General features: G+C 34.8%; 1 protein-coding gene across 3 annotated transcripts in view; it reads left to right on the forward strand.

Annotated features, from left to right (window-relative positions):
• The first annotated feature begins 7,137 nt into the window (after positions 1-7,137).
• The window catches only part of LOC127847744 (uncharacterized), a 29,982-nt gene continuing 10,682 nt past the window's right edge, over positions 7,138-26,437 (forward strand). For 2 of the 3 annotated variants that reach the window (XM_052379853.1, XM_052379852.1), the window contains exons 1-7: positions 7,138-7,547; positions 8,279-9,049; positions 10,315-10,482; positions 11,608-11,775; positions 16,262-16,454; positions 17,328-17,550; positions 22,101-22,254. In XM_052379853.1, coding sequence (XP_052235813.1) covers positions 7,319-7,547; positions 8,279-9,049; positions 10,315-10,482; positions 11,608-11,775; positions 16,262-16,454; positions 17,328-17,550; positions 22,101-22,254 — 1,906 coding nt within the window. In that variant the 5' untranslated portion in view covers positions 7,138-7,318. The remainder of the gene's footprint in view (positions 7,548-8,278; positions 9,050-10,314; positions 10,483-11,607; positions 11,776-16,261; positions 16,455-17,327; positions 17,551-22,100; positions 22,255-26,437) is intronic. The other variant, XM_052379851.1, reaches the window with a different exon arrangement.

Genomic DNA, 26,437 nt, shown 5'->3' on the forward strand with positions numbered 1-26,437 from the left:
GCTAGTTTATTGAAGAATCAAGAATCCGGAATGGAAGGGTGTGATAATGTTGTATGTAATTAGGTAGTTGTAAACGTGTTTGTTGCAACCACCCTCCATGAATTTTCCTATGGAACGCAGCACGGAAATTTTCCGATAGTTTGGCGGTTGGGACGGTCATATCTTAAATATGGGCGTGACTTTAGCAAGTTTTCAAGATGAAGGGAAATAAGAGTTGAATTAAAGGTCATTGAAAAATAGACCCACTGAAGACCTGATCAAGACTATGCTCCATATCTAACCGCTGAGTGTTGTTTGAGTCGGGTGGGCGATAGATTTCACCAAATAGAAGTTTGCGCTGGTTGATATGAATTTTGACCCACAGGGCTTTTAGACCTTCTAAAAGAGATATTGCCGTCTTACCGCCTTAATGATGTTTCGAACGTATGTAGCAACTCGTCCACCAGCACTGTCTCGTCTGCCACAACGAAACGGATAGTTAAAGTTTGGTATTACCAAGTCGTCGTTAGACACGGTTGCATTAAGCCAGGTTTCAGTGAATACGAAAATATCATAAAATTCTGGTTTTTTGTTTACAACAGAGAGGCTACTCGTTCTCATAAGTACACTTATTAGATCAAACAAAATGTAGCGTACCGTCATAAACTTTCCCAAACTGAACACTCGTTTTTAACTTAATGTTTTTGTTAAAAGTTGTGAAAACTACAGAAATAATATTTATCGTTGTTTATTTTCAATTTACAATAATTATTGAGATTCCGAGAGCATATAACTGATATCAGGGTAGCGCAGCACTTATAGTTTAATAGCCAATTAATGTTGTTTATTGACTCATAACATATTTTAATAGTATTGTAATTCTACGATGAGTTATCTCAACGAATTTATTTCTTACTTACTTATATCATCGAGTATAATGTAATTAAATATAATACCGAGTATCATGTAACAAAATTAACCACGTCGCAAACAGATGTATCATGTGATACTATCGTAAAGTGATAAAACGCCAAAACAATACAGAGTAAAACGCGTGTTAATGTCTTCAATGATGAGTTTTCAAGTATTATATGTAGGGGAAAATTATATTTATATGGGAAAAAGGTGTTTTAAACAGTATTCGAAGGCGTGGTTTCAGACAAATACCTATCGCTTATTAGATTTGCGTCTGTTAGAGTTATTAATCTATTCGTGATACAAAACATAAATGTAATGTGTTCATTTACGTGTCTATATAAAATCCCCTTAAGACTTTTCACTTACTTCAGTTTTAGCATGTTCTGCATTTTCTTATTGTCCATTTTGGTTTTGTTCAACGTTTCCGTTCTGTAAACATATATAATACAACAAAGCATGACAATGGCTTAATGTTATTTGATAAAACGAAACAATACAATCAAACTTATATAGAGGGGTTAAAAAACTACAACAAAAATGATAAAGCAAATTGCCGTAACGGTGTTATCAAGGGAACTTAAGACATGTATGACTTACAAATGGTATTATAATATTGTCGAAACAGACACAGGTAACCAAGTTTTGTCGTAATATGTCTTGAATTGACCAGTGTTATTTTGTGATTTATTCTTTTACTTCCGATTCGTTTTGATAAAGATCAAAACTTGGGTTGGGACAGCTAGGCCGAACAACCCTGTAATTACTCTATCAGATTAAGTCCCTGTCCCGGAGAGGTGCAAGTCTAATAATTTAATCCAGCAATCTCTACCGATGTGCAGGTGCAAATGCGAATGCACTAGATGGAGTGTACACCAATAGTATTTTATCAGTATGTTATGCTGTGAAACAAGTTGTCTGCATGTACGTTTGTGCTCGCAGAAAAAGTGATAACCTTTAAGTAATAAAGATTAGGAAACACCTTTAGATGCAAATGCAAGTGACTCATTGTTTTGAGAGAAAATTAAAAGTAGACTTTAAAAGTTACACACTTGAGCGACATATTTGGGTACCTGGTTTGTGTTTGTATCTTTTGCGAGTTATCTAGTTCTGATCGAGCTTTTTAAAGTTCACGATTAAGACTTTCTTCTGCTATGTCCCTGTAATAAAATGTTATTTTCAAAGTGTTATATTTCATCAGCGTTTTACTAAATACACTTATTTTTAAAGATTTTTTTAAACAGATTTTTTGTCATGAATGTGTAACGTAGAGGTATCACTTCTATTCAATTAACATTATCAGACCTGTTCAAATTGATGTTTAAAATTGTTTTCATATTGACAATTGCCTAAAGAAATAAACAATTGTAAAGTCGAATGAAACGCAAATGAAGTCTAGCTTCTAGATATTTACTATTTTATAGTTACCGTAATTTATAAAGGGTAGATGCCCATTAACGATGACGTTGTTAACATGATGAGTTTCAAATGATTTACAGTGCATGGAGAACAAATAATTTTGTGAAAATACTACGCGAGATTCTTTTTTTAACTTCAAATGTTGTCGTAACATTTTCTACATACGTGCGACAATACGATAAAAGATTTGCGTCGGCATGACCTTGAAATATTGCATCATGATTGCGAAACCCAGACAATGCGAAACAACGAAAGGCTATGACAAAACATTGCTTTCTTTTTACGAAACCTCATTAGTCTCCAACTTGTAATTGGTGTTGATTTATCTTTTTTTCAAATTGCATCATTCGGCTCTGGTATGTGCAGTAAAAAGTAAAGTTAACAAAGCGACAGGATAGCGAGCTAGCCACGATAGAATGAAACAAATGCGTTTGAATGAAATGTTCATTTGTATTCAACTGACAAGTGTATTCCATTTTATAAAATAGGCTGAGGTTGGACATTTTAAATGTATTATCTTCCTGTACGTGTTTCTGTCCGCAAACCGTCCGTCCGTTCGTCGGTATATTATCATAATATAATGTTGACTTGCGAACTTCCAGGTTTTGTTTCCGATGTTTTCGGCATAACCGTAATTTCGATCATTGTTTTAAAACAAATCTTGTTATCTTGTGTGGCGTATAACTACAATACGAACGCTGCTAAAGACATAAACCAAAACAAACATTTTAACGAAAATGTTAAATCTGGATATGCAATATTCAAATTTCAGTTTATGTATTAACATAGCTTGAGTGTTGGTCCTCTATTTGCAAAAAGAGAGAACAAAAAACTTAAAATGTGTGTCGCAGTAAAGGTATTGTTTTTGAAGTGATTAAACGTTATTAACATATTATCCAGCAATCGAAAATAATCAGCTGGGTGTTTCGTTTAATGGTTTTAAACATGAGTAGACTCTAGCGACAATAATGGAATGTAGGTATATATTTTTAGTTTACAGTTATCAAACATGGCGATAGAGTTGTTTTTGTTCATACCTTTATGGATAATGTTAAGAAATATAACACGTATTCAGAAAATTATTAAATGAAGCGAATGATTTGCAAAATTGACTAAAATACAATGATTTTCTTATCGCCGATTCAAAAATATCATGTGTACATAGTGTTGTAGGTCACAGTGTACTTGCATTGTATAATTATAAAATGACAATTATTTTTCATTAAACAACTTGTTATCAGTGCAGGACTCTAAAAGAATAAAACATACATGCATTCTCTTCATGTTTTAAACGAAGGACTTTTGCTTGCCAAAAACCCGAACCAGTTTCTATATTTTACCACAAAAGTGGGAGGAAAAGCTTTACCATCAAATGCGATGTTTAAGCAGGATTTTTTTTCTAAACTTTCGTTATGCCCATGGTTGATTGTTTGATAATAACGAGATCATTGTTTTTGTTTTTGTAAGTGTAGATCAACATATTTTGGTCATTCATTTCACTACTTAAATTATCGACATTTTTCAAAATATCTGTCAAATAATATTAAAGTACATCATATTTTCTATTTTCTACACACATAATTCAACTGGCAATAACTGGAGAATGGTTGCATGGAAATATCAAACTTGCAATGCCGTCATATAGATAACTATATGGATCGAAACACACAGATGTGTACATACATGTGTGATATTAAGACATTTACTTTAGCATAAACGGATAGTTTAAGCAACCATGATTTCGTCATAAGTAACAGATTGGAATAACCGTAAATTATATATGCTATAACGACATACATTACCAACATGCAAATAAATTGCATGTTATCAGATTCTGACACATGTTTTCGGGTTCGTTGATTATGTAAATGTAATAAAATGTAATAACGAGTCTCACGTAACAATATTTACTACGTCGCAAAAACATTTATGACGTGATAAAGTGATAAAACGCCAAAACAATAATATTTTTACGTTGCAGAGTAAAGCACCTTCGTCTGTCTTCAATAATGATTTTTCAATTACGTAGGGACAAACTATATATACATAGACAAAAAGGTCCTTTGAGCCTTGCAGTATTATTAGGCGTGGCTTCGGACAAATATTTATCGCATGCTGGCGAAATTTGGTAACTTGCATTTGGCTTATTTGTATTATGCTTATTGCTTGTTGCCAATTGCCGTTGTTAATAACGTTTAGCGGCAAAACCGATTATGACTGATTTTATCATGACTAGAAAAGTTTCATGACGTTTGTTAGAATTTTAAATTTATGACAGAATTATGCGCCATTCAATCATAAATCAGTTATAATGAATACACAAACATTTGATAGTCATCAAGCATGTTGCAACAATCATCAAGTATAAACGAATAGCAAACACGCATGTTGCAACAATCATCAAGTATAAACGAATAGACAATAAGCATGCTGCAACAACAATCAAGTATAAAGGAATAGACAACAATCATGTTGCAACAATAATCAAGTATAAACGAATGGAAAACAATCGTCTTGCAACAATCATCAGGTGTAAACAAATAGACAACGAGCATGTTGCAACAATGATTAAGAATAAACGAACAGACAACAAGCATGTTGCAACAATCATTTTGTATAAACGAACAAACAACACGCATGTTGCAACAATCATTAAGTATAAACGAATAACCAACAATCATGTTGCAACAATCATTAAGTGAAAACCAACAGAAAACAAGCATGTTGCAACAATCATTAAGTGTAAACAAATAGCCAACAAGCATGTTGAAACAATCATCAAGTATAAACGAAAATATTTCCAGCATGTTGCAACAATCATCAAGTATAAACGAATAGATAACAAGCTAGTTGCAACAATCATCAAGTATAAACGAACAGATAAAAAGCATGTTGCAACAATCATTAGTATAAACGAATAGCAAACAAGCATGTTGCAACAATCGTCTAGTTTAAACGAGTAGGCAACAACCATGTTGCAACAATCATTGGTATAAATGAATAGGCAACAAGCATTTTGCAACAATCATAAGAATGAACGAATAGCCAGCAAGCATGTTGAAACAATCATCAAGTATAAACGAATAGACAAAAAGCATGTTGCAGCAATCATTAGTATAAACGAAAAGACAACAAGCATGTTGGATGCAATGCAACATTTTAGAATAAACATCAGTGATAATGTTAATATTAAACATAAATGATGTTATTTGTAACTTAATATCATTCCATGTAAAATATAAAGAAGTGTTAATTTAGACCATACGCAGCTATTAGATTTAGAGCATTGTATGGCTTAGACAGTCCACATTGAAGTCAATGCTATCTACAACAAGAAAACAAATTTGATAAATTCTATTAAATGTTAAATATGATAACTATGTGATATGTCATGTTCTGTATAACTGCACAACATACCACACAATCGGTCAGTTGTCTGATTGCATTTTTAAAAGCGAGTCGATGAAAAATATAGAAGTGTTGTTATGAAACATTGGTAGCGATGACAGACTAAGTATTTAAGGGGACTGTTTACATATGGAGCATTCTCAGAGACGGTAAGAACTAGTTCTACCCAAGAAACGGGCTCAAGCGTGTTTGCAGACGAGACAATATATGCGTCACCTAATTTGAAGATTCTTTATACATGTTGGTTCACTTTTCAAAGACAACTTAATACTATTAGTACTTATATCAATGAAAGCTAAGCTGCACTATATTCTCAAGACATTGGTTTAATTTACACTTCCATCATTTCATAGACAAATAACTATTTGTAAACTACTCTATTGTTTCGTTTTTTTAACTTGTCGTGAGATACATTATAACACTAGACCGATACGACAAAAAGGAATATCAACGCTGGCAAATGCGTAACCGCATCATTTTTGTAAAAATGTGCGTTTAAAGGTATAACAAATTGGCATTTGCAGTGTTTAAGACACTGAGCTTTAAAAATAGCTTTATTGGATTATAAAACGGGACGAAAACAGCATCATCAAGAAAAGTAACATATCAGTCTCCAAATCTAGAAATCGTCGGGTCTAATGGCAAATCGTTCTTCGCATAGAAGTTCATTACGTGTACTTTTAAGTAACATCGTTAACCATGAATTTTTGAGCTGGCTTATCTCTCTTTTCATAATAGTTGGCATAGTTTTGTTTACGTTCGTATTTTAATTATTATAAAAAATGGAGACACTTTTTCTTGATAAACACTTCAGATTATTACGTAAACGCAACCTCAAATAAATGGTTATAAACTTATTTAAACTGAAACAGTCATGAGTTGAAATAAATAACCTCATATAATTGTGTCATTCTTTGTCTTTATGCAGTCCGTATAATGCCATATACGCAATTAAGTGTTTAAGGACCGGTCACTATTTTCATTTATATAGGAAGCGCGTGCTTAATATAGAAGCACGTGTAAAATAATAACCATTATAGTCGTAAATATGTTATAACTATGTTCACTTAATAGTGTTTTTCAAACAGAAAATATTATTATACTAAAAGCATGAATGTTTTCCGATATTTGAGGTGTGATTAAGGCGTAAAAACTTATCTGTTCCCATTACATATATGACCGACCTTAATTTTGTGTGCCGATCTTAAACTTGTTTTTGGTATTCCTCGTTTAGCTTTGCTTCAACTTATTGTATGTTCGTCTCAAATATCAAGTATCTCGTTGTTTTCAACAATAATTATATGAATTTGAAGTTTTACATTGGACCAAAGCATGCTAATCAAGTGCCACACTTAAGATGAATTACATAAATCCGGTTTGTAACAGCGTGTAAACACTTGGTGTCGGAATCATTAAATAGCAAGTCCTAACAGTACTTCCTGCGTGAGCTGGGTTTAAATCATTGTTTCAATTGTACGGGTTATGAGCGTTTATATAAGAATCACCACGTTTGTCGTTTCGAAACAAATTAACGGATATCAGTGTTTATTTATTTTAAAGTTTGCGTCAGAACTCGATTCGCTGATATAAAGGCGCCATGTTACGAAACATCGGCAATGTCGCCTGCTTCACCATTGTCCTCATGACGTCACACCACGTGACCGGACAGGCGCATGACGTGGCACAATTAAACAGAAGGCTGACGATAATCAGTAATTCCGTTGAATACGATATCGCCGACATCCGTCACGAGGTCATGGATCTGAAGATGATTGTCGAGCAGATTGTTGGCGGTAAGAGGAACACTAGCGATGGATCCGTTGTTGGTAAGGAAATTACAGCAGATAACTATAAATAATAGTTTTAGCATATATAATGTATTTAAATGACACGTGCTCCCTTATTTGCCAGGGTCCTGTTTTATCAAAGATCGTTGGACACATTTTAAGTTCCGATTGAGTTCTGAACCTTTATAATATAAACATGTATGAAGAACTTGCGAGATATACATAATACTATTATACAGAATATATGGTTATGGTTTTTGTGCGAATCGTTTTTACTCTTCTGCAAATATTTTTTTTGTATGATGGCTTATAACACGCTCTCAAAAAGTAGCCCATAGCCTCACTTTCACTGATTCTTAAATGTATCTTAAACATAATGTGTTATAGTACAGAAACACAAGAATTGCTGACATTTGGTTAATAAGACAGAGATCAATATTGGTGGATGAAAAAAAAAATACCGTCAGAAAAACTAATTACAACTAATCACAAAATTAGGCTTGTACATTTGATAGTGTAAGTTCATGAAATAATAAATGTAATTATGAGGGCATTTAGTTTTAAAGGACGCGGGTTGACCGCGATTGATCAGATGGAAATTAAGTCATCGAACCGAGCTTGATGGGAATCCAAATAAAGCTGCTATTATATTTATTTAAATTTATACAGTTCATGAAAGAATAAATATTTTAATGATATAGTTAGCTCATTATTAATGTAAAGCTAAAGCATTGAATTTAGAAAAGTTAAGAATTGTTTTTTATCGATAGGCCAGGGAATAACAGATCTTAATCAAAGAGAGATTACAGATCTAAATAATAAGTTGAATGCACATGAAAGCCGACTGAACAGATTATTTAGTACTGTCAACGAAATTCAAGTTGAAAATACGTCACTTAAAAATAAAGTACACCAATGTTTCGAGGAAAAGGAAAATGGCGATAAAAATGAACCTCTCAAATTGAAGGCAGGGATTGAAACTAAATTCGACGCCATAGTCAACGTTCTTCAAATGAAGTTTGAAGAAACCGCAGCGGCGATGATGAAAGGTTACAAGGACCTGAAGACGCACGTGAACGCGAAAGTCTCTGCGGTCGATCAAATAAATAATCTTGCCCAGTCAGTTATCTCCGAACAAAACAAACTGAGTACGAGGCTTGACCAGGCAGTGAACAAGCTCGAAGTCAACGAATTGGTCGAGAAAAGGGAGAGAAACGAATTGATCAATAACTTAAAATCTGAACTTCTCCTGTTGAACGCAGGCGTTGAAACTAAATTCGACGACAGAGTCAACGCTCTTCAAAATAGGTTTGAAGAATCCACAATGGCGAATTTGGCAGGTTACAAATATCTGGAAACGCACATGTCCGTTCAAATGAAAAATATTACCCAGTCGGTGATCTCCGAACAAAACAAACTGAGTGCGAGGATGGACCAGGCAGATGAGAAGCTCGTAAGACTGGATGGTGGAGTGAACAAGCTGGCTGACTTTTCGAGAATGATTGAAGAGCTGAAAGCAAAGACTGACAAGTGCTGCATAGGTAAGTGGGTTTTTTATTGTACTGTTAACGGATGGTCATATACTTAAAAATATGCCCGTAGACATTGGCCGACACTGTACCGAATATAATCGAACAACAAGTGAAACTCAATTTACGAAACACAGAAACACACACATTTAAGAAACTGATTTTATGGATGGCTTATTGATTAAAAAGGATTTATTTGAAATAGCTATGTAAGGTTGATCATTATTTCATTCGACTAAAAACTTTCGAAGGGCTCCCGTTGATTAGGACGCGGCTACTCAGCAACCTTGAAAGGAAACGTATGCAATATCAGGTAAATGTCATTTACAAGAATAAAAAACAAAAATATGGTATTTTTTTCAAATCTGAGGCTTGTATTGCATTTAGAGAGGACGCTATATGTACAATTTAAAAAATTAAATACCGACATGCTTAACATGACTTTAATCGGTTACCATAGTATCAGTCTAAAGATTCAACTTTTCCAGTATACACTGCTGAACCAATACTTTAATTTCAAATCCTTGACAGAAATTAAGTCCAAAAGTATAATACAATGTAATAGGAAATGCTATATAAAATCAATCCATGAAATATAACAAGATAAAAACAATAAGACCATGGGTTCAAATTTGATAAGGGGAGACACGTACAAACATAAATATATAATGAGGAGGTAGAATTTAGAAGAAGAAAAGAACTGTATTGGACATGACTAATTAATGTTGTGCTTCTTGTTATGACAAGCGTTTGATAATTGAAAATATTTATAATGCAGAACGCATATATATGCATATTTAAACTTCATATAATTTTTTATAAAGGACAGTTAAAGCCAGTTACTACTTGTCTGTCCTGCAAAAAAGACTGTCTATACTAACTTAATAGGTCAAATATGGACTATTTAGCGATCGTCCGCCTCCTCCTCTTCCTCCTCCTCCTCCTCATCGACATCAGCACCACTACCACCACAACCATCATCATCATCATCATCATCATCATCATCATCATCATCATCATCATCATCATCATCATCATCATCATCATCATCATCATCATCATTATCATCATCATCATCATCGTCGTCGTGGTCGTCGTCGTCATCATTATCATCATCATCATCATCATCATTGTCATCGTCGTCATCATCATCATCATCATCAACAACAACATCATCGTCATCATCAAATACATCATCAAATACATCATCAACAAGAACAACAACATCATCATCAACATATTCATCATTAGTATCATCATTTTTAACAATTCTTCAGATTGCGGAGACCCAACACCAGACCATGGTACAGTAAACACTACAGAAACAACGTTTGGAACTGTTGTTCAAATATCATGCAATCACGGTTACGTACTGAGCGGCGAGAACATCGCAAAATGCAACGCAGACTCTGTCTGGTCTGAATCAGCCACGTGTAACCCATATGGTAAGAAAGTACTAGGCACAAGTCAGTCATAGTAAACATTCTGATTGCTGACACTTTCTGCTTGTTTTTAGTTGGATTTTTTCAGTCTTCGACTGTATTTAAGTCATATCATAGCGGTAATTTCAACAACTCACTCTATTCCTGGATTAGTTGGTTGTACCAGTACTAAGTGTACTTACTTATGCCAGTAACTGACAACTGCTCTAGACTTGTGTCGTTCTTCGACACATTTTTGGAGCAGAACTCAGGAACTTTATAAACTAGAGCAACCTGTCATTGTGTTATTAACCAGGGTTATACACTAACAATTTGGCCATGATGCTCCACCTTATTATTTAAATGGTGTTTTTTTTTGTAGAGAATAATTTTTTGTTTTCTATAAAAAATCTTTGGACCCGAGCACACATTTAAAGTAAAATAAATACTCAAAATCAAAGAATATTTCGCAAAATATTTCGTAAAATTATGTAAGGTCATACAAAATCAGCCTTCATCATAGCATAAGCCAAAATTTTAACGCTAGCTGTTGTATGGTAACATACATTTCACAATATATACAATTCTTGTTTTTATTTTTTGTGGCACAATGTATTCCATTTAATGTCCCGCAACGATATCTATTCATACGACACACGAACACTGACATTGTACATGAACATGCGTTGAATATATTGCCCCACACAAACACCACAAAAAGAGCATTTTGTGTATTGGTAAATCTTTGTTACCAGACCACATCTAGCGTTGATATTTGGCTATTGCCATAAAGGAACATTGATTTTTTAACTATATTTTTTCGAAATATTTTAGGAAATATTCGTTGATTTGTTAACTGTCTTTTTCGAAATATTGTACGCAATATTCGTTGATTTTTACTATTTATGGGCTTTTAAGGAATTTATTTCTAGTCGTCAAACTCTAGTTTCCATCCCTTTATTAAGATTTATTTTGAATTTATTTCATTCATTTCGATCTTATGTGCCCACTTTCTTTATCTTCACAAACCAAATACTAATTTTCCCAAAACAACTTTGAAATAAATCAATTTGTATCTACTTCAGTTTATGGTTCAATCTTTTTATTTGTGTTATTTAACATTACCCTTGTTATATATTTCGTGCAAAGACTGCGGTAGCGCTGCACCAGCAAATGGTGTAGCCAAAGCTCCCAATGGCACTACCTACCAGAAGCCGGCTACTGTGCAGTGTAACCCAGAGTACACACTAAACGGCTCATCAGTGATAGAGTGCACTGCAACCGGCTGGAATGACTCTGTCTCATGTGTTATACAAAGTAAGTGGAATATTATAATTGTATCGTTAACGTATTGCTCTCGTTTTATATTCACTTGCTTATAGAAATTTCAATTGCATCTTCTGGCTGATTATGTATATTGGAAAATGCAAAATAAGATTCAAATTGTATAAGGGTTAGAATGACTGCTTTTAGACTTTTATTAAGGACAGTTTGTTTTTTCTTTCAAATTCGAGACCGATATTCTACCCTATTCTCATTTGAAAAAAAAGTATATACTTTTCAAAATGGGACCTATAATCATTTTTTTAGATCTCAAATTTAGTTTCAATCCAGCTCTATACGCAGTCTTTCCGAAAGTTGCCCACATTTTACAGGACATTCTGTCCGGTAAACTTTGACATTTTACCAGACCGAAAAACATTTTACCAGACAGAACAATATTTAACCAGACAAGGCATATTGGGCACATTTCGCTAATTCTAAAAGATAAAGACGATTGGACTAACATATACTGCCAGTATTCACAACTATTTCCAGTTACATAGAGACAAAAGCTTCATAAAGATAATAGCATCTATAGTTTGAACCTATTACCTCAGATACACTAATCTGCACTAGATGCAATTTTAGAATAACAATTGCGACAAAAGAATAATTAAATTTCGAAAATGATATGAATCCATTGTATTTACATTTGCGAAGAGTCATTGAAAATAGGTCATAATAACGCGGGGCCTCCGTTTTCCCGCTTTGGAGACCAAAAATAACGAATATAGGTAACCAGATGTGCTGATTTTCTTATCGGACTAATGAACGCGCAGTTGATTGCCTCACTATAACCATAATGATCTCGCGAGACTATGAGACTACACAACTGTATGAATATTTATAAGTTTGCTACGCTATTTTAAGATCGATGTTTTCCAATATTTCGTGTCGAAGGGAAATGTTTTGTAAGAGAATATGTAAACTGTTTTGAACATGTAATCGGTTGAAATATTAACCTCTATGCGGACTAAATATTTACCGGAAACTCGGTCCGGCAAAAAGAGGAATTATGTCGGACCGGCGAGTATTTTACCACACATGTCCGACTTTCCGACGTCTTTTCGGAAATACTGTCTTTAAAGGGGCCTTTTCACAGATTTTTGCATTTTTTAACTTATTCATTAAATGCTTTATATTGATAAATGTAAACATTGGATCGTAAAAGCTCCAGTAAAAAATCAAGAAAAAAATTAAAAAAAAGGAAAAGAACATTGCCCGGAGCAGGTTTCGAACCAGTGACCCCTGGAGTCCTGCCAGAGTCCTGAAGTAAAAACGCTTTAGCCTACTGAGCTATTCCGCCGAGTACACATTCTTGACGTATTTTATACCTCATATAAGCAATCTTCGTAGTTTCACAAAATTTAACGACAAAAACAGAACTCTCCAAATTATTCAATCGTTTCGCGTTGCAACGCTTTATAATTTTTAGGTTTTAAAATCGTCAAAAGATGCATATAATGGCTATATTAGAGCATGGTTAATGTTCAGTGTTACTGTTTCCTCACAAATATCATAACTAAAACGAAAACTTACGAATCTGAAACAATTTTTTTCAATTTTGTCAATTTACCAAAGCGTGAAAAGATCCCTTTAACCCTTTGCATGCTGGGAAATTTGTCGTCTGCTAAAATGTCTTCTGCTGAATTTCTAAAATTAGCATTTTCTTCGATTTTTTTTCAAAGAATACTATCAGAATAGCAAACAGTTTGGATCCTGATGAGACGCCACGTTCTGTGGCGTCTCATCTGGATCCAAACTGTTTGCAAAGGCCTTTTTTGAAAAGATCCCTTTAAGTTGAGCCTAAGTAGATTTAATATTCAAAATCACTTTTATAAACGGGCAGTGCCCGGCTAAAAAAAAACACCCGAATATATGTAGTTTTCGAATTTAATTATATACGAATTGCATGTCACTGAAACATATATAAACATGGTATCAGACATTTTGTCATTATTTGCAAAGTAACAAATATATAAAACATATCATGTGTTGCTTTTAATAGGTTACAATGAAATATAAATAAGAGATCTGGTAACATGTCAAATGGTACATATACCACATAAACATACAATTACATCACATCTCAACTCCTTCTCGTTCTCGCTTACCATTTGTGGAATGTGTAAGGAGATCTCTCTCTATAATTACAACCTCTGCAGGTGCTGTGCTTACGCTGCAATAACATTATTAATGTGAAAAGTATGGAAAACTGTGAATTTTACAAATCGTTAGGACGTTAGGATGACAATGCTGTTTTTCTTTATTTAACCTCATTACTTATCAAATATGAGTTATATCAACTCACAACATAAATACAACTCAATGAAAATACAAGAAAGCGTAATATTTTATTTTATTATATACCTGTTTAATGCTTTTAACAAAATACAGGTTGTATCAATTGTTGAAATAAAAAATCCCGTATAACGCTACTCGCTGTTTCCAATTCCGTATTACCATACTAGCCGGACTACTTTGACCCATTTAATGACGTCACATTACACGCACCGATAATAGAAATATTTTATATTACGAAATATATTACGAAGTACATCGTGTGACGTCATTTCTGTGACAAAACACAATAGTTCTATCTAAACTCTGTAAGGACGTGTCGGACATGGTGTTTTTTAATAGTAAGCTATGTGTTAAAAACGTATTTTGGAGTGTGTGTTTATCTTGCATAAATGTATATTTCGATGGGAATACAATAAAATAGTGTGATTTAAACTATGTTTCGATAAAGTGGAAGTGCATAGCGTTTAAACGTTTTTGTAATAAACATCGGATTAAAGTTGTCAACTTAATTGTTATAAAAATTGGATTAACGATGGCATTAAGGTAAGCGTGTCGGAAACCTGTGTTTTCCCCGTTCGAATGTTTACAACTTAATTTACATAAACTGTATTCATACGCGTCTTAAATAAACTATGGCGTACCGTTTTAGTCATTGTTTTGTCAGTTTTGTTAAATTAAAAAATACATTTGTTAACTGTTTTCGTTAGTTGTTGTATATAATAAAAGGAATATTACGCTAGTCAATTGTTCCAAGTGTTTGTATCACTCTCGTGGCTTGTGCTATTTCGCATCACACTCGAGCCTCCGCCTCTCGTCTGATACGTCATCACACAAGCCACTGGAGTGATACAAACTCTTGGAACAATTTACTAGCGTAATATTCCGTATGGTCAATAGTTAAATGACGTTATATTTTTTGCGCGAACTTCAACGATATACCCGTTGACGGAAATCAAACCAAAATTGAAAATATATTCATACCTAAACGACCCACCGAGGGCGGATGCTGGCCCCGACAGGACCATCCAGCTTCCAGAAGAATACGTGATTATTTCCGGCGACGGCAGCAAGGACGATATCGGCATCGTGAAGTACGAGTGGAGCCAGATATCCGGCTTTGCCGTTCAGATCAATCTGACCAACAGACCTCCAACACGGAACCTACGTGCTCGAACTGACAGTGAGCGACAAGCTTGGACAGGCGGACACCGACAATGTGACACGCGTCGTTCTCGCGCGAAGGGGCTTTGATATTTATGTTTTTATTCTGTTGAAAGCCAGAGAGACATTTTTTGGTCGCTGCGGCGTGTTTAATATAATGTCCACCTAATGACCGGGAAGTCACGAATTCGATCCGCACTGTAGGAATGTACTTTAGATCTCACCCAAATACAACAAGTACTGATTCTACCAAGGTAACGGACTCGAAAGCTTTTCAAAAAGACAAAAGGCTTTTGATGCAATCGGGCTAAATAAAAGGATTATACTTTATGGGCTCATGAGCGTTTCTTGGTTTTGCTAATAGGCCAAGGGCAAAGTTTAGACTTGTTCCGAGTAAAGCTTTTAAATCCCTTCATATATTAACGCATGTATTCAATTTGAAATTTATTGAAAACGTAAATTGAGTACTTACAACGTAACACTATATTTGTGAGTAACATGATATACAATTAATTCTTAATATTAAAAAATGTAGCTTTGCATATATGTCCTGCGCAATAATTGTTTATTAATCCACCAATTAAAGCAAAAATACAGAACGATTTCTCTGTTTACCTGATTCTGCTAACAAATTTAAATATTTTTAAGAACTCGCAATTAATAATTGAATCATGAAAATCATTTATTCAAGTATATCTTTGCCTATTTGCAAAAAAAAATCTGCGTTTTGGGAAAAACGGGCTTAATGCATTTGCGCAGTATCGTCCCAGATTTGCCTGTGCATACCGCAAAGGCTTATCAGGAAGGAAACTTTCTGCCAAGGCTTGAATTTCATTTAAAATAAACTTCCTTACAACGAACGGAGAGAGTGTCGTCCCTGATTAATATGTGCGGATTGCACAGGCTAATCTGGGACGACACTTTACGCTATTGCATTAAGCGCCGTTTCCACAGAGCAAGGCTTGCTATTTTACGGATTTGGCGCTCATTCGGTCACAATGTTTTGTTTCTAAAGAGCCGTACGGACTCGCAAAGACGGATCTTGTTTTCATTGTGGACGCCAGCACGAGCGTCACGGACGCCAATTTCCAGAAGATGCGAGATTTCCTGAAAGAATTCCTCTCCAACGCCGACATCGACTCTGGTTCTATTCGAGTCGGCATAAACCTCTACAGCACCGAGGTTCAAATCGAGTTCCATTTAAACCGGTAGGTTGCAAATTTAGATGTTATGCCATCGACCCCCCCCCCCCCCGTTTTCTTAAATACTGTAAACTCATTATAACTCGTGGGCATGAATTTTTGTTGATTTTGTGGGTTTCTGATCCACGAATTTAGCACAAACACGTCGTAAAATGACCGAAACAAATTCCACTTTTTCCCAGAATAGAAAAGAAAAATGTACATGTCCACTAAAAACACGAAGTTTTATGCTGACATATCAAAGCTACTTTACTGAATTCCATATTCTGTTAAAAAAATGACTTAAAGTGTTGTTATAAAACCTAAAATGTATTTTATTTGAAATTTTTACTCACTTTATTGCAATTTTAAAATGGTCATCGTGATTAAGGAGACTAACGCATATTTGCAAAATCAGGACTGGGTATATTTGTAATTTATATCAATCAAAATGCTGTTCAGTATACATGTAGTTTAATCCAATGTTATACTTCAGTTGTTTGTTGTGCTTGTAACGAGATATTTCAAAAAGAAAATGTTTCATATTTTTGCGCTATTCGATTAGCGCAGGTACACGCGCTTCTCACCTTGGCGATCCGGGTTTAATCCTCCATTGCGGAAGCATGTGAGTTTGGTTGGTGGTCACCACACCGGACAGGTTGGGTTTCCTCCGGGAACTCCGGCTTCCCACCACAGCGGAAGTCAGTACCAATCTTGAAAATATTACAGGAACAACACAATAGCTGGATGTCGCAGCATTATTCTAAAATTCGTAACAACTTTCGTGAATCTAGTAGCCTAGCAGTGCTGATACACACTCTGGGTGCTCACATAAAGCAGTCTCAGGCGCGGAAGAACTTGAAATACACACATATCTATGGTGATTTTTACCGCGTTCAGGTACAGAACATCTCGTGACACCCTGGCGGCTGTTGACCGCATACCGTACATCAAAGGCTCGGCCAACACTGCCGACGCGCTGAAGTCGATGTCCGAGGTTATGTTCTCGCCCGCAAATGGTGACAGGCCGGACGCCCCGAACGTGTGCATCCTGTTGACGGATAGCGTGTCGAACATTAACATACGTCGAACGATACCGGAAGCGGTAGCAGCCCGAGCCAAGGTAAGTTAAAGGTGTTTTTCCCGACCCATTTAATTTCGAAACTGTAAAACAAATACATATAAAATATGAAACATAGCATAATAATGTAATGCAATCAGAGATGAACAAGATGCATGTTAAACACATCTAAAGTTATCCATATAATAGAAGTCATGACTTACAAAACATTAGTGGAGTGGAAAATTGTCTTTACTTTCAGTATAAATATCTTTAACATTATACATATAATTTTATAGCTGAACCATATTGATTTGCTACATAAATTTGTTTTTATTTGAACTATTTAGCACAATCGTCTGCATGTAGAGTTTCCTGTACATAATATATTCTCGAGGGTGATTACAACTTATCTTGATAAACATGAGCTACAATCAAAGATTTCAAGTGTGCGTACTTATCAGCGGGTAAACAGTATAATTATATCGTACGTGCTTATTATATAATTCTATGTTTATTGAGGTTTTCATCATTTCCATTTAATATAATCGGTAACGGGATCTTCATTTACGTACGATAAATTATTTAGTTCTTAACAAATAACAGTTCCATTTATTCTTCGATTTATGTTCTTAACGAATATTGTTTCTGCCATATTTCATTTTCAATTAGCATTCAATGATACCATTCTTTGACTTCTGAGAATGAGCGTTAAGCGCTAGCATTCTTTGATTTATGATAAGTGTAAATAATTAAATAAGTCGGTAGTATAAACAGCCCATTTTATTCTCTGAAAGAATATCCTGAAAATACAGTGCTTATTTATTAAAATAAGATAAATATTTGCATGCACACATATCATTAATGATATATACGTACGTCATATATAACGATTATTATTATATATTAATACATCACACAGAATATTATTCAATTTCACTAACAGTTTTCAGGCATTAACATTGTTTTATCAAATCATAAAATTAAGAAATTATTTATTTTTGAGAAAACCGTACTATTTGTTTTACTAATAAGATACTTATAAAATAGCAATTATCATAAATACACAATATATGTTTATTCGGATATTGTGCAGCCAAACAACCTTCTTAAATATTCTACATTGAATGTAACTGAAACAAATTAAAGTAGCAAACAATAATTTAAGTATACCGGTAATATATATTTATTTGCAGCAAACAATAATTTAGGTTTAAAAATAAATGAGAAATAACATCTCACCTGAAAGAATATCGAGAAAATACAGTGCTTGAATCGCGCACAGTATTCTCTTAAATATTCTTTCAGTAGCAACTTTTTGAAATTTGATCAGAATTTTCCAAATACGTATCTCACGTGATCCCACGTGATCCCACGTGGTCTCACGTGATACGCTGATTCACCTACTTTTTTATATTTGTTCGGGTCAAAACTGTTAACCCTTAGTCATGGAACTTTCTCGAAGCTTCGATTGTGCACTTTTATGTTCCAAATTTGGGAAACAATTTAGATTGTAATGTGCCAGTCACTCTCCTAGCTTACTAAGCGGTTTTCATAGTTCATCAAGGTAGTTTTCAACATGTAAGAATTTGTAGCTCACCTAGCACAAAAGTATGCCTATGTAGTGTTGTGAAACCGGGGCTTAATGCGTGATACTGACTGCAGAATTCCTTACATAAAATTGAGCATTTCTAACAATATGCACTAGTTATTTTAAACAATATGCAATAGTAGTTTTAAAATTTTGTTAATTGAAATTAATTAAAACTTTATTAATTAGGATTAATTAAAATTATTAACTAAGTTTAAATGAAAATTGAGATATTACAAATATTTCATAAGATTGTGATTTTAATTGGATTACAATTAGCTTAAGGGTAAAAGTGGTGTTAACATACGTAATTTGTGTTGTGAATGTAGTTTTAATATGGCTTTAGTCAATGACGTGATGGCTTCTTTTACGAATCGTCATTTTCTTCTATCTTCGGTACAATATCCATCGTAACGGAAACGCCAGAAACGATGTGAATAGTTAAATATTTGGTGCCATCAATAAGAGCCAATCAATGTCTCAGTTTGTCACAGAGGATTCTTTTCATGATATGAGTCGTGTTCTGACAAAACTTGGCATAATGCATGTGCGTAAAGTGTCGTCCCAGATTAGCCTGTGCAGTCCACACAGGCTAATCAGGGACGACACTTTCCGCTTTAATTGGATTTTTGCTAACAAGAGACTTCATTTAAACGAAAAATGTAATAAAAGCGGAAAGTCTGGTCCCTGATTAGCCTGTGCCAACTCCACAGGCTAATATGGGATGACACTTTTTGCGCATGCATGAAGCCCCGTTTTCTCAGAACGCGTCTCATATTTTTTGACATAATTGATCCTCGCTTTGGGAAAACGAGGTTTAATGCATGTGCTTCAAAGGTCGTTCCATATAAGCTTGTGCAGTCCGCCAAGTCTAATCAGGGCCGACCCTTTCCGGATTTTAGTATTTTCGTTTAAAGGAAGTCTCTTCTTAGCGAAAATGTATTTCCTGATTAGCGTAAGCGGCACTTAAAACACGTGCTTTAAAGGGGCCTTTTCACAGATTTTGGCATTTTTTTAACGTATTCATTAAATGCTTTATATTGATAAATGTAAACACTGGATCGTAAAAGCTCCAGTAAAAAATCAAGAATAAAATTAAAAAAAGGAAAAGAACATTGCCCGGAGCAGGTTTCGAACCAGTGACCCCTGGAGTCCTGCCAGAGTCCACAAGTAAAAACGCTTTAGCCTACTGAGCTATTCCGCCGGGTACACATTCTGGACGTATTTTATACATTATATAAGCAATCTTCGTAGCTTCACAAAATTTAACGACAAAAACAGAACTCTCCAAATTATTCAATCGTTTTGCGTTGCAACGCTTTATAATTTTTAGGTTTTAAAATCGTCAAAAGATGCATATAATGGCTATATTAGAGCATGGTAAATGTTCAGTATTACTGATTCCTCACAAATATCATAACTAAAACGAAAATGTGCGAATCTGAAACAACTTTTTTCAATTTTGTCAATTTATCAAAGCGTGAAAAGATCCCTTTAAGCCCATTCTTCCAAGAACGCGGCTGAAAGTTTACCATTATATTTGTGGTTTGTTCTACGAACGTCATAAACATTTAAGAAATAGTAAAACCCACAGAGGTCCCTATGGGATTATAGTGACCAGCCAGGCCTACGGCTTCGGTCCATATACAGTTGTTGGCTGTCTGGCTGGTCACTATAATGCCATTGCATTTGGGACCGAAGTGGACTTTACTGTTTCTTATATTCTTATATTATATTACACCGAAGAGTGTTACCTGTACAAATGTACATGGTTGTACGATTGTTAAAGGTTTAGAACTTAGTCGTCGTCGGTTAATTTTGCGAATCTGGCATCAGACGTCATTGTTGTTTACTAACAGTAACGGCAAAATACTACGCTGTACAATAAAACGCTTCCACACAGTGCAAAGTTAGTGCTTTGTAACCCCGAACGGTCTATATACAAAAATATAGTGACCAGTCCATATACTCTTAGGTTTCTCTATCGCATTTTACAGACTGAAACCGGTCATATAGATATAGAAGGACCAATATATCTGAGATGTAATATATACAGGAGTTTAACTACTGTACCATGAAGTCAAAAGCTAGAAAGGCCCAATAGTAATATTAATCGAGCGAGCAATTTATAAAGTAATATGAATTTATCCGAAAACAAAATGATTCGAATTTACATTCATCGTTTATCTGCCAATTAATTCTTTCGTTCCTAGTCTTAGGTTTTTGAAATATATGGGTTTACTCCCACCAACCCACCGCCACCACCACTTAAACCCACAATCGTAGTGTTGTAATTACTATATTACTAAAATGACTACAGCACGTGATATTTTCCGAAAGAGGACAATAAATCCGAAAATGTTAAATCAATAATATTGATTGGGCATTAATTTGGTTGATTCCTTATGTTGAGCTTTCAACGAGCTTGACCCAAACACATCGGAAACTAACCGACGCTAATTGCACTTTTTTTCCAAAATCAGACAACCTCGGATGTATGTTCCCGCGGAAAAGTCGCTTTTTAAACATGCAATTGCATGCTGACGAATAAAACATATGTAACAGTATTTCTTACGTTGTTTTAAAAATTAAGTTGTATGTCTATCTTTTTTTTCTACCCCCACACATTGTGATCCACAATCAGACCCAAGAAATCGTATTCGCTACGAGCGTTTTTTTTTACTTTCGTATTATAGAAAGTATCAAGAAAGTGATTAACGCTTATTTGGTATAAATATTCGTTTTTCATCTCGACTTTACGCGAAATTTCTTTGTTTCGTCACAAAATTACAGCTCCCACATTCTTTCTGATATTGCTAGAAATTAAGCGGCATTTTAACAATTGATACAAGTAATACATAGCATAAAATGTTTAAATAAAGTCTCTTCTTAGCAAAAGTCCAATTCGGGCGGCAAGTGTCGTCCCAGATTAGCCTGTGCGGAACGCATGGATACTTTACGGACATGCATTAAACCCTGTTTTCCCAGAGCCAGGCTCGTATGTATTTTCACTCCTATTCAGGGTATCCACCTGTACGTGATCGGTATCGCCCTCCAAGACACTCAGGAGGTGGACGCAATAGCCTCGCCGCCGGCTGCCGACAACAGCTTCCACGTGGAGACCTTCGACCAACTGAAAGGCCTGCATAAGACGATATTCAGCGCCTCATGCCCAGGTAGTGTGTCTATTTCTGAATTATTTACCAGCCGTTTGATTACCATAGATAAGATCGTGTATATATGAGTCTCGCATTGGGAAAATGGGGTTTAATACATCGTTACATGTGATTTAAGTGTTGTCACATGTTAGCCTGTGCGGACTGTACAGGACGACACTTTCCGCCGAGACTTGTTTGTCGTTTACAAGTGACTTCCTTTAAACGAAAACTCAATAAAAGCGGAGAGAGTTGTCCTTAATTATTCTTTGAAAACTGCACATGCTAATCTGGGACGGCACATAACGCACATGCATTAAGGCCCCTTTTCCCAGAACAAGGCGCACATATACTTATAGCTCGAATATTCAAGCAAACATTTTTTTTATCGAATGTTGTTCAGAAAACAAAACCGTTTTCGATTGGGTTTATTGATCACAAACGTATCTCAATATGGCATGCCCTATTTTTATATTTATTAATTCAAAAGCTGGAATTAATAACCCCAGCCCAGCTAAGCAGCACAGGTGAGTAATGTGTTGTTTCAATTAAAATAATATATCAGTATTATTGGGGTATTATACTGTACGAAACTGAGGAACGAAAACTGATAAATGTTTACTGATCAACGTTAACTGATGAACGTATTACTGATAAACGTAACATCGTTAGACAATCTATTGCAATGCGTGCATTTTTTTGACATTAAAGAAAGGTATGCTTTATTCGTGTCTCAATCCCTCTAGTCCTGATTGTGAATGTCTCCCCTTCTGCAAGATATAATTCGATTTTTATTTAAGTAAGCTCTGGGAAAACCGGGCTTAATGCATGTGCGTAAAGTGTCGTCCCAGGTTAGCATGTGCGGTCTACATAGGCTGATCAGGGACGACACATTCGGCGTTTAAGGTATTTTTCGTTTGAATAGAGTATCTTCTTAGTGAAAAAACACACTTAAGGCGAATGGTGTCGTAACTGATAAGCCAGTGAGGAGTGCACAAGCTAATCAGGGACGACACTTTACGCATATGCATTAAGGCCCATTTTCCGGAAGCGACTCATAAATTTTGGAATTTACTGTGTGATTACAATTCTTTTGCTCGACTGCCTTGTCAAAAGTTATATATCTGATTAATGTTTTTTCTATTTTTTGCTTTATATTCTTCATTTATTGTTTTTTTTTAATTATTTGTTGAGTTATGCTTGTATATTTTCTGAAATATATTTATGTATTTGTGTATTAAGGTCCATAGAATGTATGAGGTTTCAAATGAAAAGCATGAAGAGACATTGCTTATCTTCTGATTTTAATACAAATTGATAAGTTTGTTTCTAGTTCCCCTTTGCCTTTTCTTTAGCACGTATATACATATTTGAATAATCATTTATATGAGCACAGGCTCTACCAGTATCTGAGTTTGTATTAAGGTTGAAGTTTAAAAAAAAACGAGTAGGATAATTTTTTTTGCTTTGTAGTCAATTGCATTTTAATGAGAACATTGCTATTAAGCACAAGTAAGGTTAAAATCGTAACGTGTAACTTTAAGGCCTTTTTTAATATAGATATATATAATCATGTACACCGAAAAAAATTATGATTTTGCATAATATGTTTAGCTTTCTATACGTTTTTGACATTTACGCTGTTAGTTCAATATTATACTATCAAATGTTGTACGCTTATTTTATGAATTGACTCGTTTTTGTTGTTGAGAGTAAACTGTTATTTTGGATGCAACATACATGTATTGGCATAACGTATCTGAGTGATTCAAAATATACTATTGGAGGACAAGTATTTAGATTCATCTAGGGTTATAAATACATTCTTCGACTGTATTTTCTTTATCATGGGAACGTGATATTAATGGTGGCGGCATGCAGTCTAATAGGCGCATTTTTTTCATTTATTTTGCCGTTTCTTCTTTTCGGTTAGGCTTATTTTTATATGTTCTTCTTTAATATTTTGCACGCTTACATTCGCTTTCTTTCAGCCTCGGTTTGCGGATTCCAGAATGCGACGTTCTTTTCTTATTGGATGCGTCTGCTTATACTGCTAGTGCCGATTTCGATTTCATGCTTGCTTTACCACAATGTACTTTAACTTGAACACTTATGATTCAAAGACTGATATGCTTAACGGTGTTGACAACGTGAAAACTAAGAAGTCAATAAACGAATACACAACTAACGTCTGAAAATAGTCCGCAATAGATTATTTAAACCGAATGTTGGTGACAGAAACAATGTTGACAATTTCGTCATAATAATAACAAATGGCTTTGAAAATGAAGTTGAAAGACAGTTTTTAATTGAAGCAAAGCTTTTGGAGGCCCAGTGTGTTTTGGTATTTACAATCGGGATAGGTTTAACTGCCGATCACAAAATACTCAGTGCCTCGGGGCCTCACAAAGGAATGGCAGTTCCCAATTACGATGTCCTGACTTCAGTTCCTTCGTTCCTCTTTTATTGTAAAGGTATGCACCCACCGTTTGTCAAGGATTGATGTAGTTTGAAACAAAGTGAGATCTCTCGAGCCTCATTTTGGGAAATCTAGGTTTAATGCATGTGCGTTAAATGCCATCCCAGACTAGCTGGTGCAGTCCGCACATGCTAATCAGGGACGACGTTTTCCGCCTTAACTGAATTGTCGTTAAGAAGAGACGTCATTTAAATGCAAATTCCATGAAAGCAAAAAGTTTCGTCCCTGATTTGCCTATGCTTATCTGGGATGACATCTTACGAACATGCATTAAAGCCAGTTTTCGCAAAACAAGGCTCTTTCGTTTCCAGAGATGCTCCCTTAAACGTCAAGAGCCGAGTCTTAAAAAAAATCTTCCTGCATATATAAGGTAAACTTGGCTTTTCAGTGCACATAATATGATCATTTACGATCAACGATTTCCTGGGACATTGGAAGTTGCAACTAATGTATGTGCCTTCCGACGCGGAAAGAATATTTCATGTGTCAGTCAACTGTCTGTCCGCAAAAAAACTAATGTAGAACAGGAAGAGCAATTATAAAATATAACGTTAAAATTAAATTCAATTAAACCAGTCTGATTCGATGCACAATAGTGTATTACATATTGAAGATATGAGAATGAATAGTCTCTCTTGGAAGGAAATTAATTAGTCTTAGAGGTTCAGTTCTAATCTTGCATGTTCTGTGTAGTTTGATTTGTGATTGATTATGTAGTCATGCATGTAACGTATTGTTTCATTTGTGATATAAATAATTCTAGCGGATGGAATCTACCAGGGATTTTATGTTATTGTCTCGGTGGGAAGTGTTGAGACATCTTGGATAAGATGAATACGCACATTGCGTTAAGCTATCGATGTTACGTCCAGTGTACATATCAATATAATTGTATATAAAGTACATGACAAACTGCTATACCAAAATACACATCAAATGCTTCAATCAAATCGGATTGACACGTTTCCTGATGTTTTATTTTTTCATATTTTGTAAACATAGAAATACATCATTGAGTTTTTTCCCATATATTGGTTGCTTTCTTGCTGTCCACTACCCTTCAATCAAATAAATGAATCAAATTTCTTTAACGCATATCTCAACATGTAATTGCATTTTTAAAGAATAAAAACAACACATTAAAAAACACTACGAGGAGCATGTACTCAGGACGCATTAACAAGAATAAGCACGTTTTACTTATGTTTTACTAACTAAGCCTTCGTGATATCTATTAAGTAATAACTTTACTATTTTTGGAAACGTAACGATTACTAAAGATTCTAAGCACAAACGCGATTCACGAAATCGAATGACTGGTCGGTGCAAAATATTTTATTCCGATTGAAGTTTCCAAAAATAAATGACATACACTAACTCCAAAATATGTTTTGAAATCGTTCGATGATATCATGTAGTTTTATTATTTTACTGTAAAAACATCAATCTCCTCCGAATAGTCGCCCCTAAATCCATAGTATAGTATGTTTACGTCCCAGAAATAACATCACGTGATACAAAATAATAAATTGCGTAATCATTTGAATGACAATAAAGACCCAGAACGCTCTACAAATTAGTAAAGGAACAATGTTATGTCATCAACTTATATATAATTTATGAAATGTAATGAAATATACAACACATGCGGCATTGCTAGGAGATAAGGTGTTTATTTGTTTTTTATCGCGCTGAAACAAAAAATGCTAACATTCGCTCAAACAT

The sequence above is a fragment of the Dreissena polymorpha genome, chromosome 10 (assembly GCF_020536995.1).
Source record: "Dreissena polymorpha isolate Duluth1 chromosome 10, UMN_Dpol_1.0, whole genome shotgun sequence".
Taxonomy (NCBI): Eukaryota; Metazoa; Mollusca; class Bivalvia; order Myida; family Dreissenidae; genus Dreissena; species Dreissena polymorpha.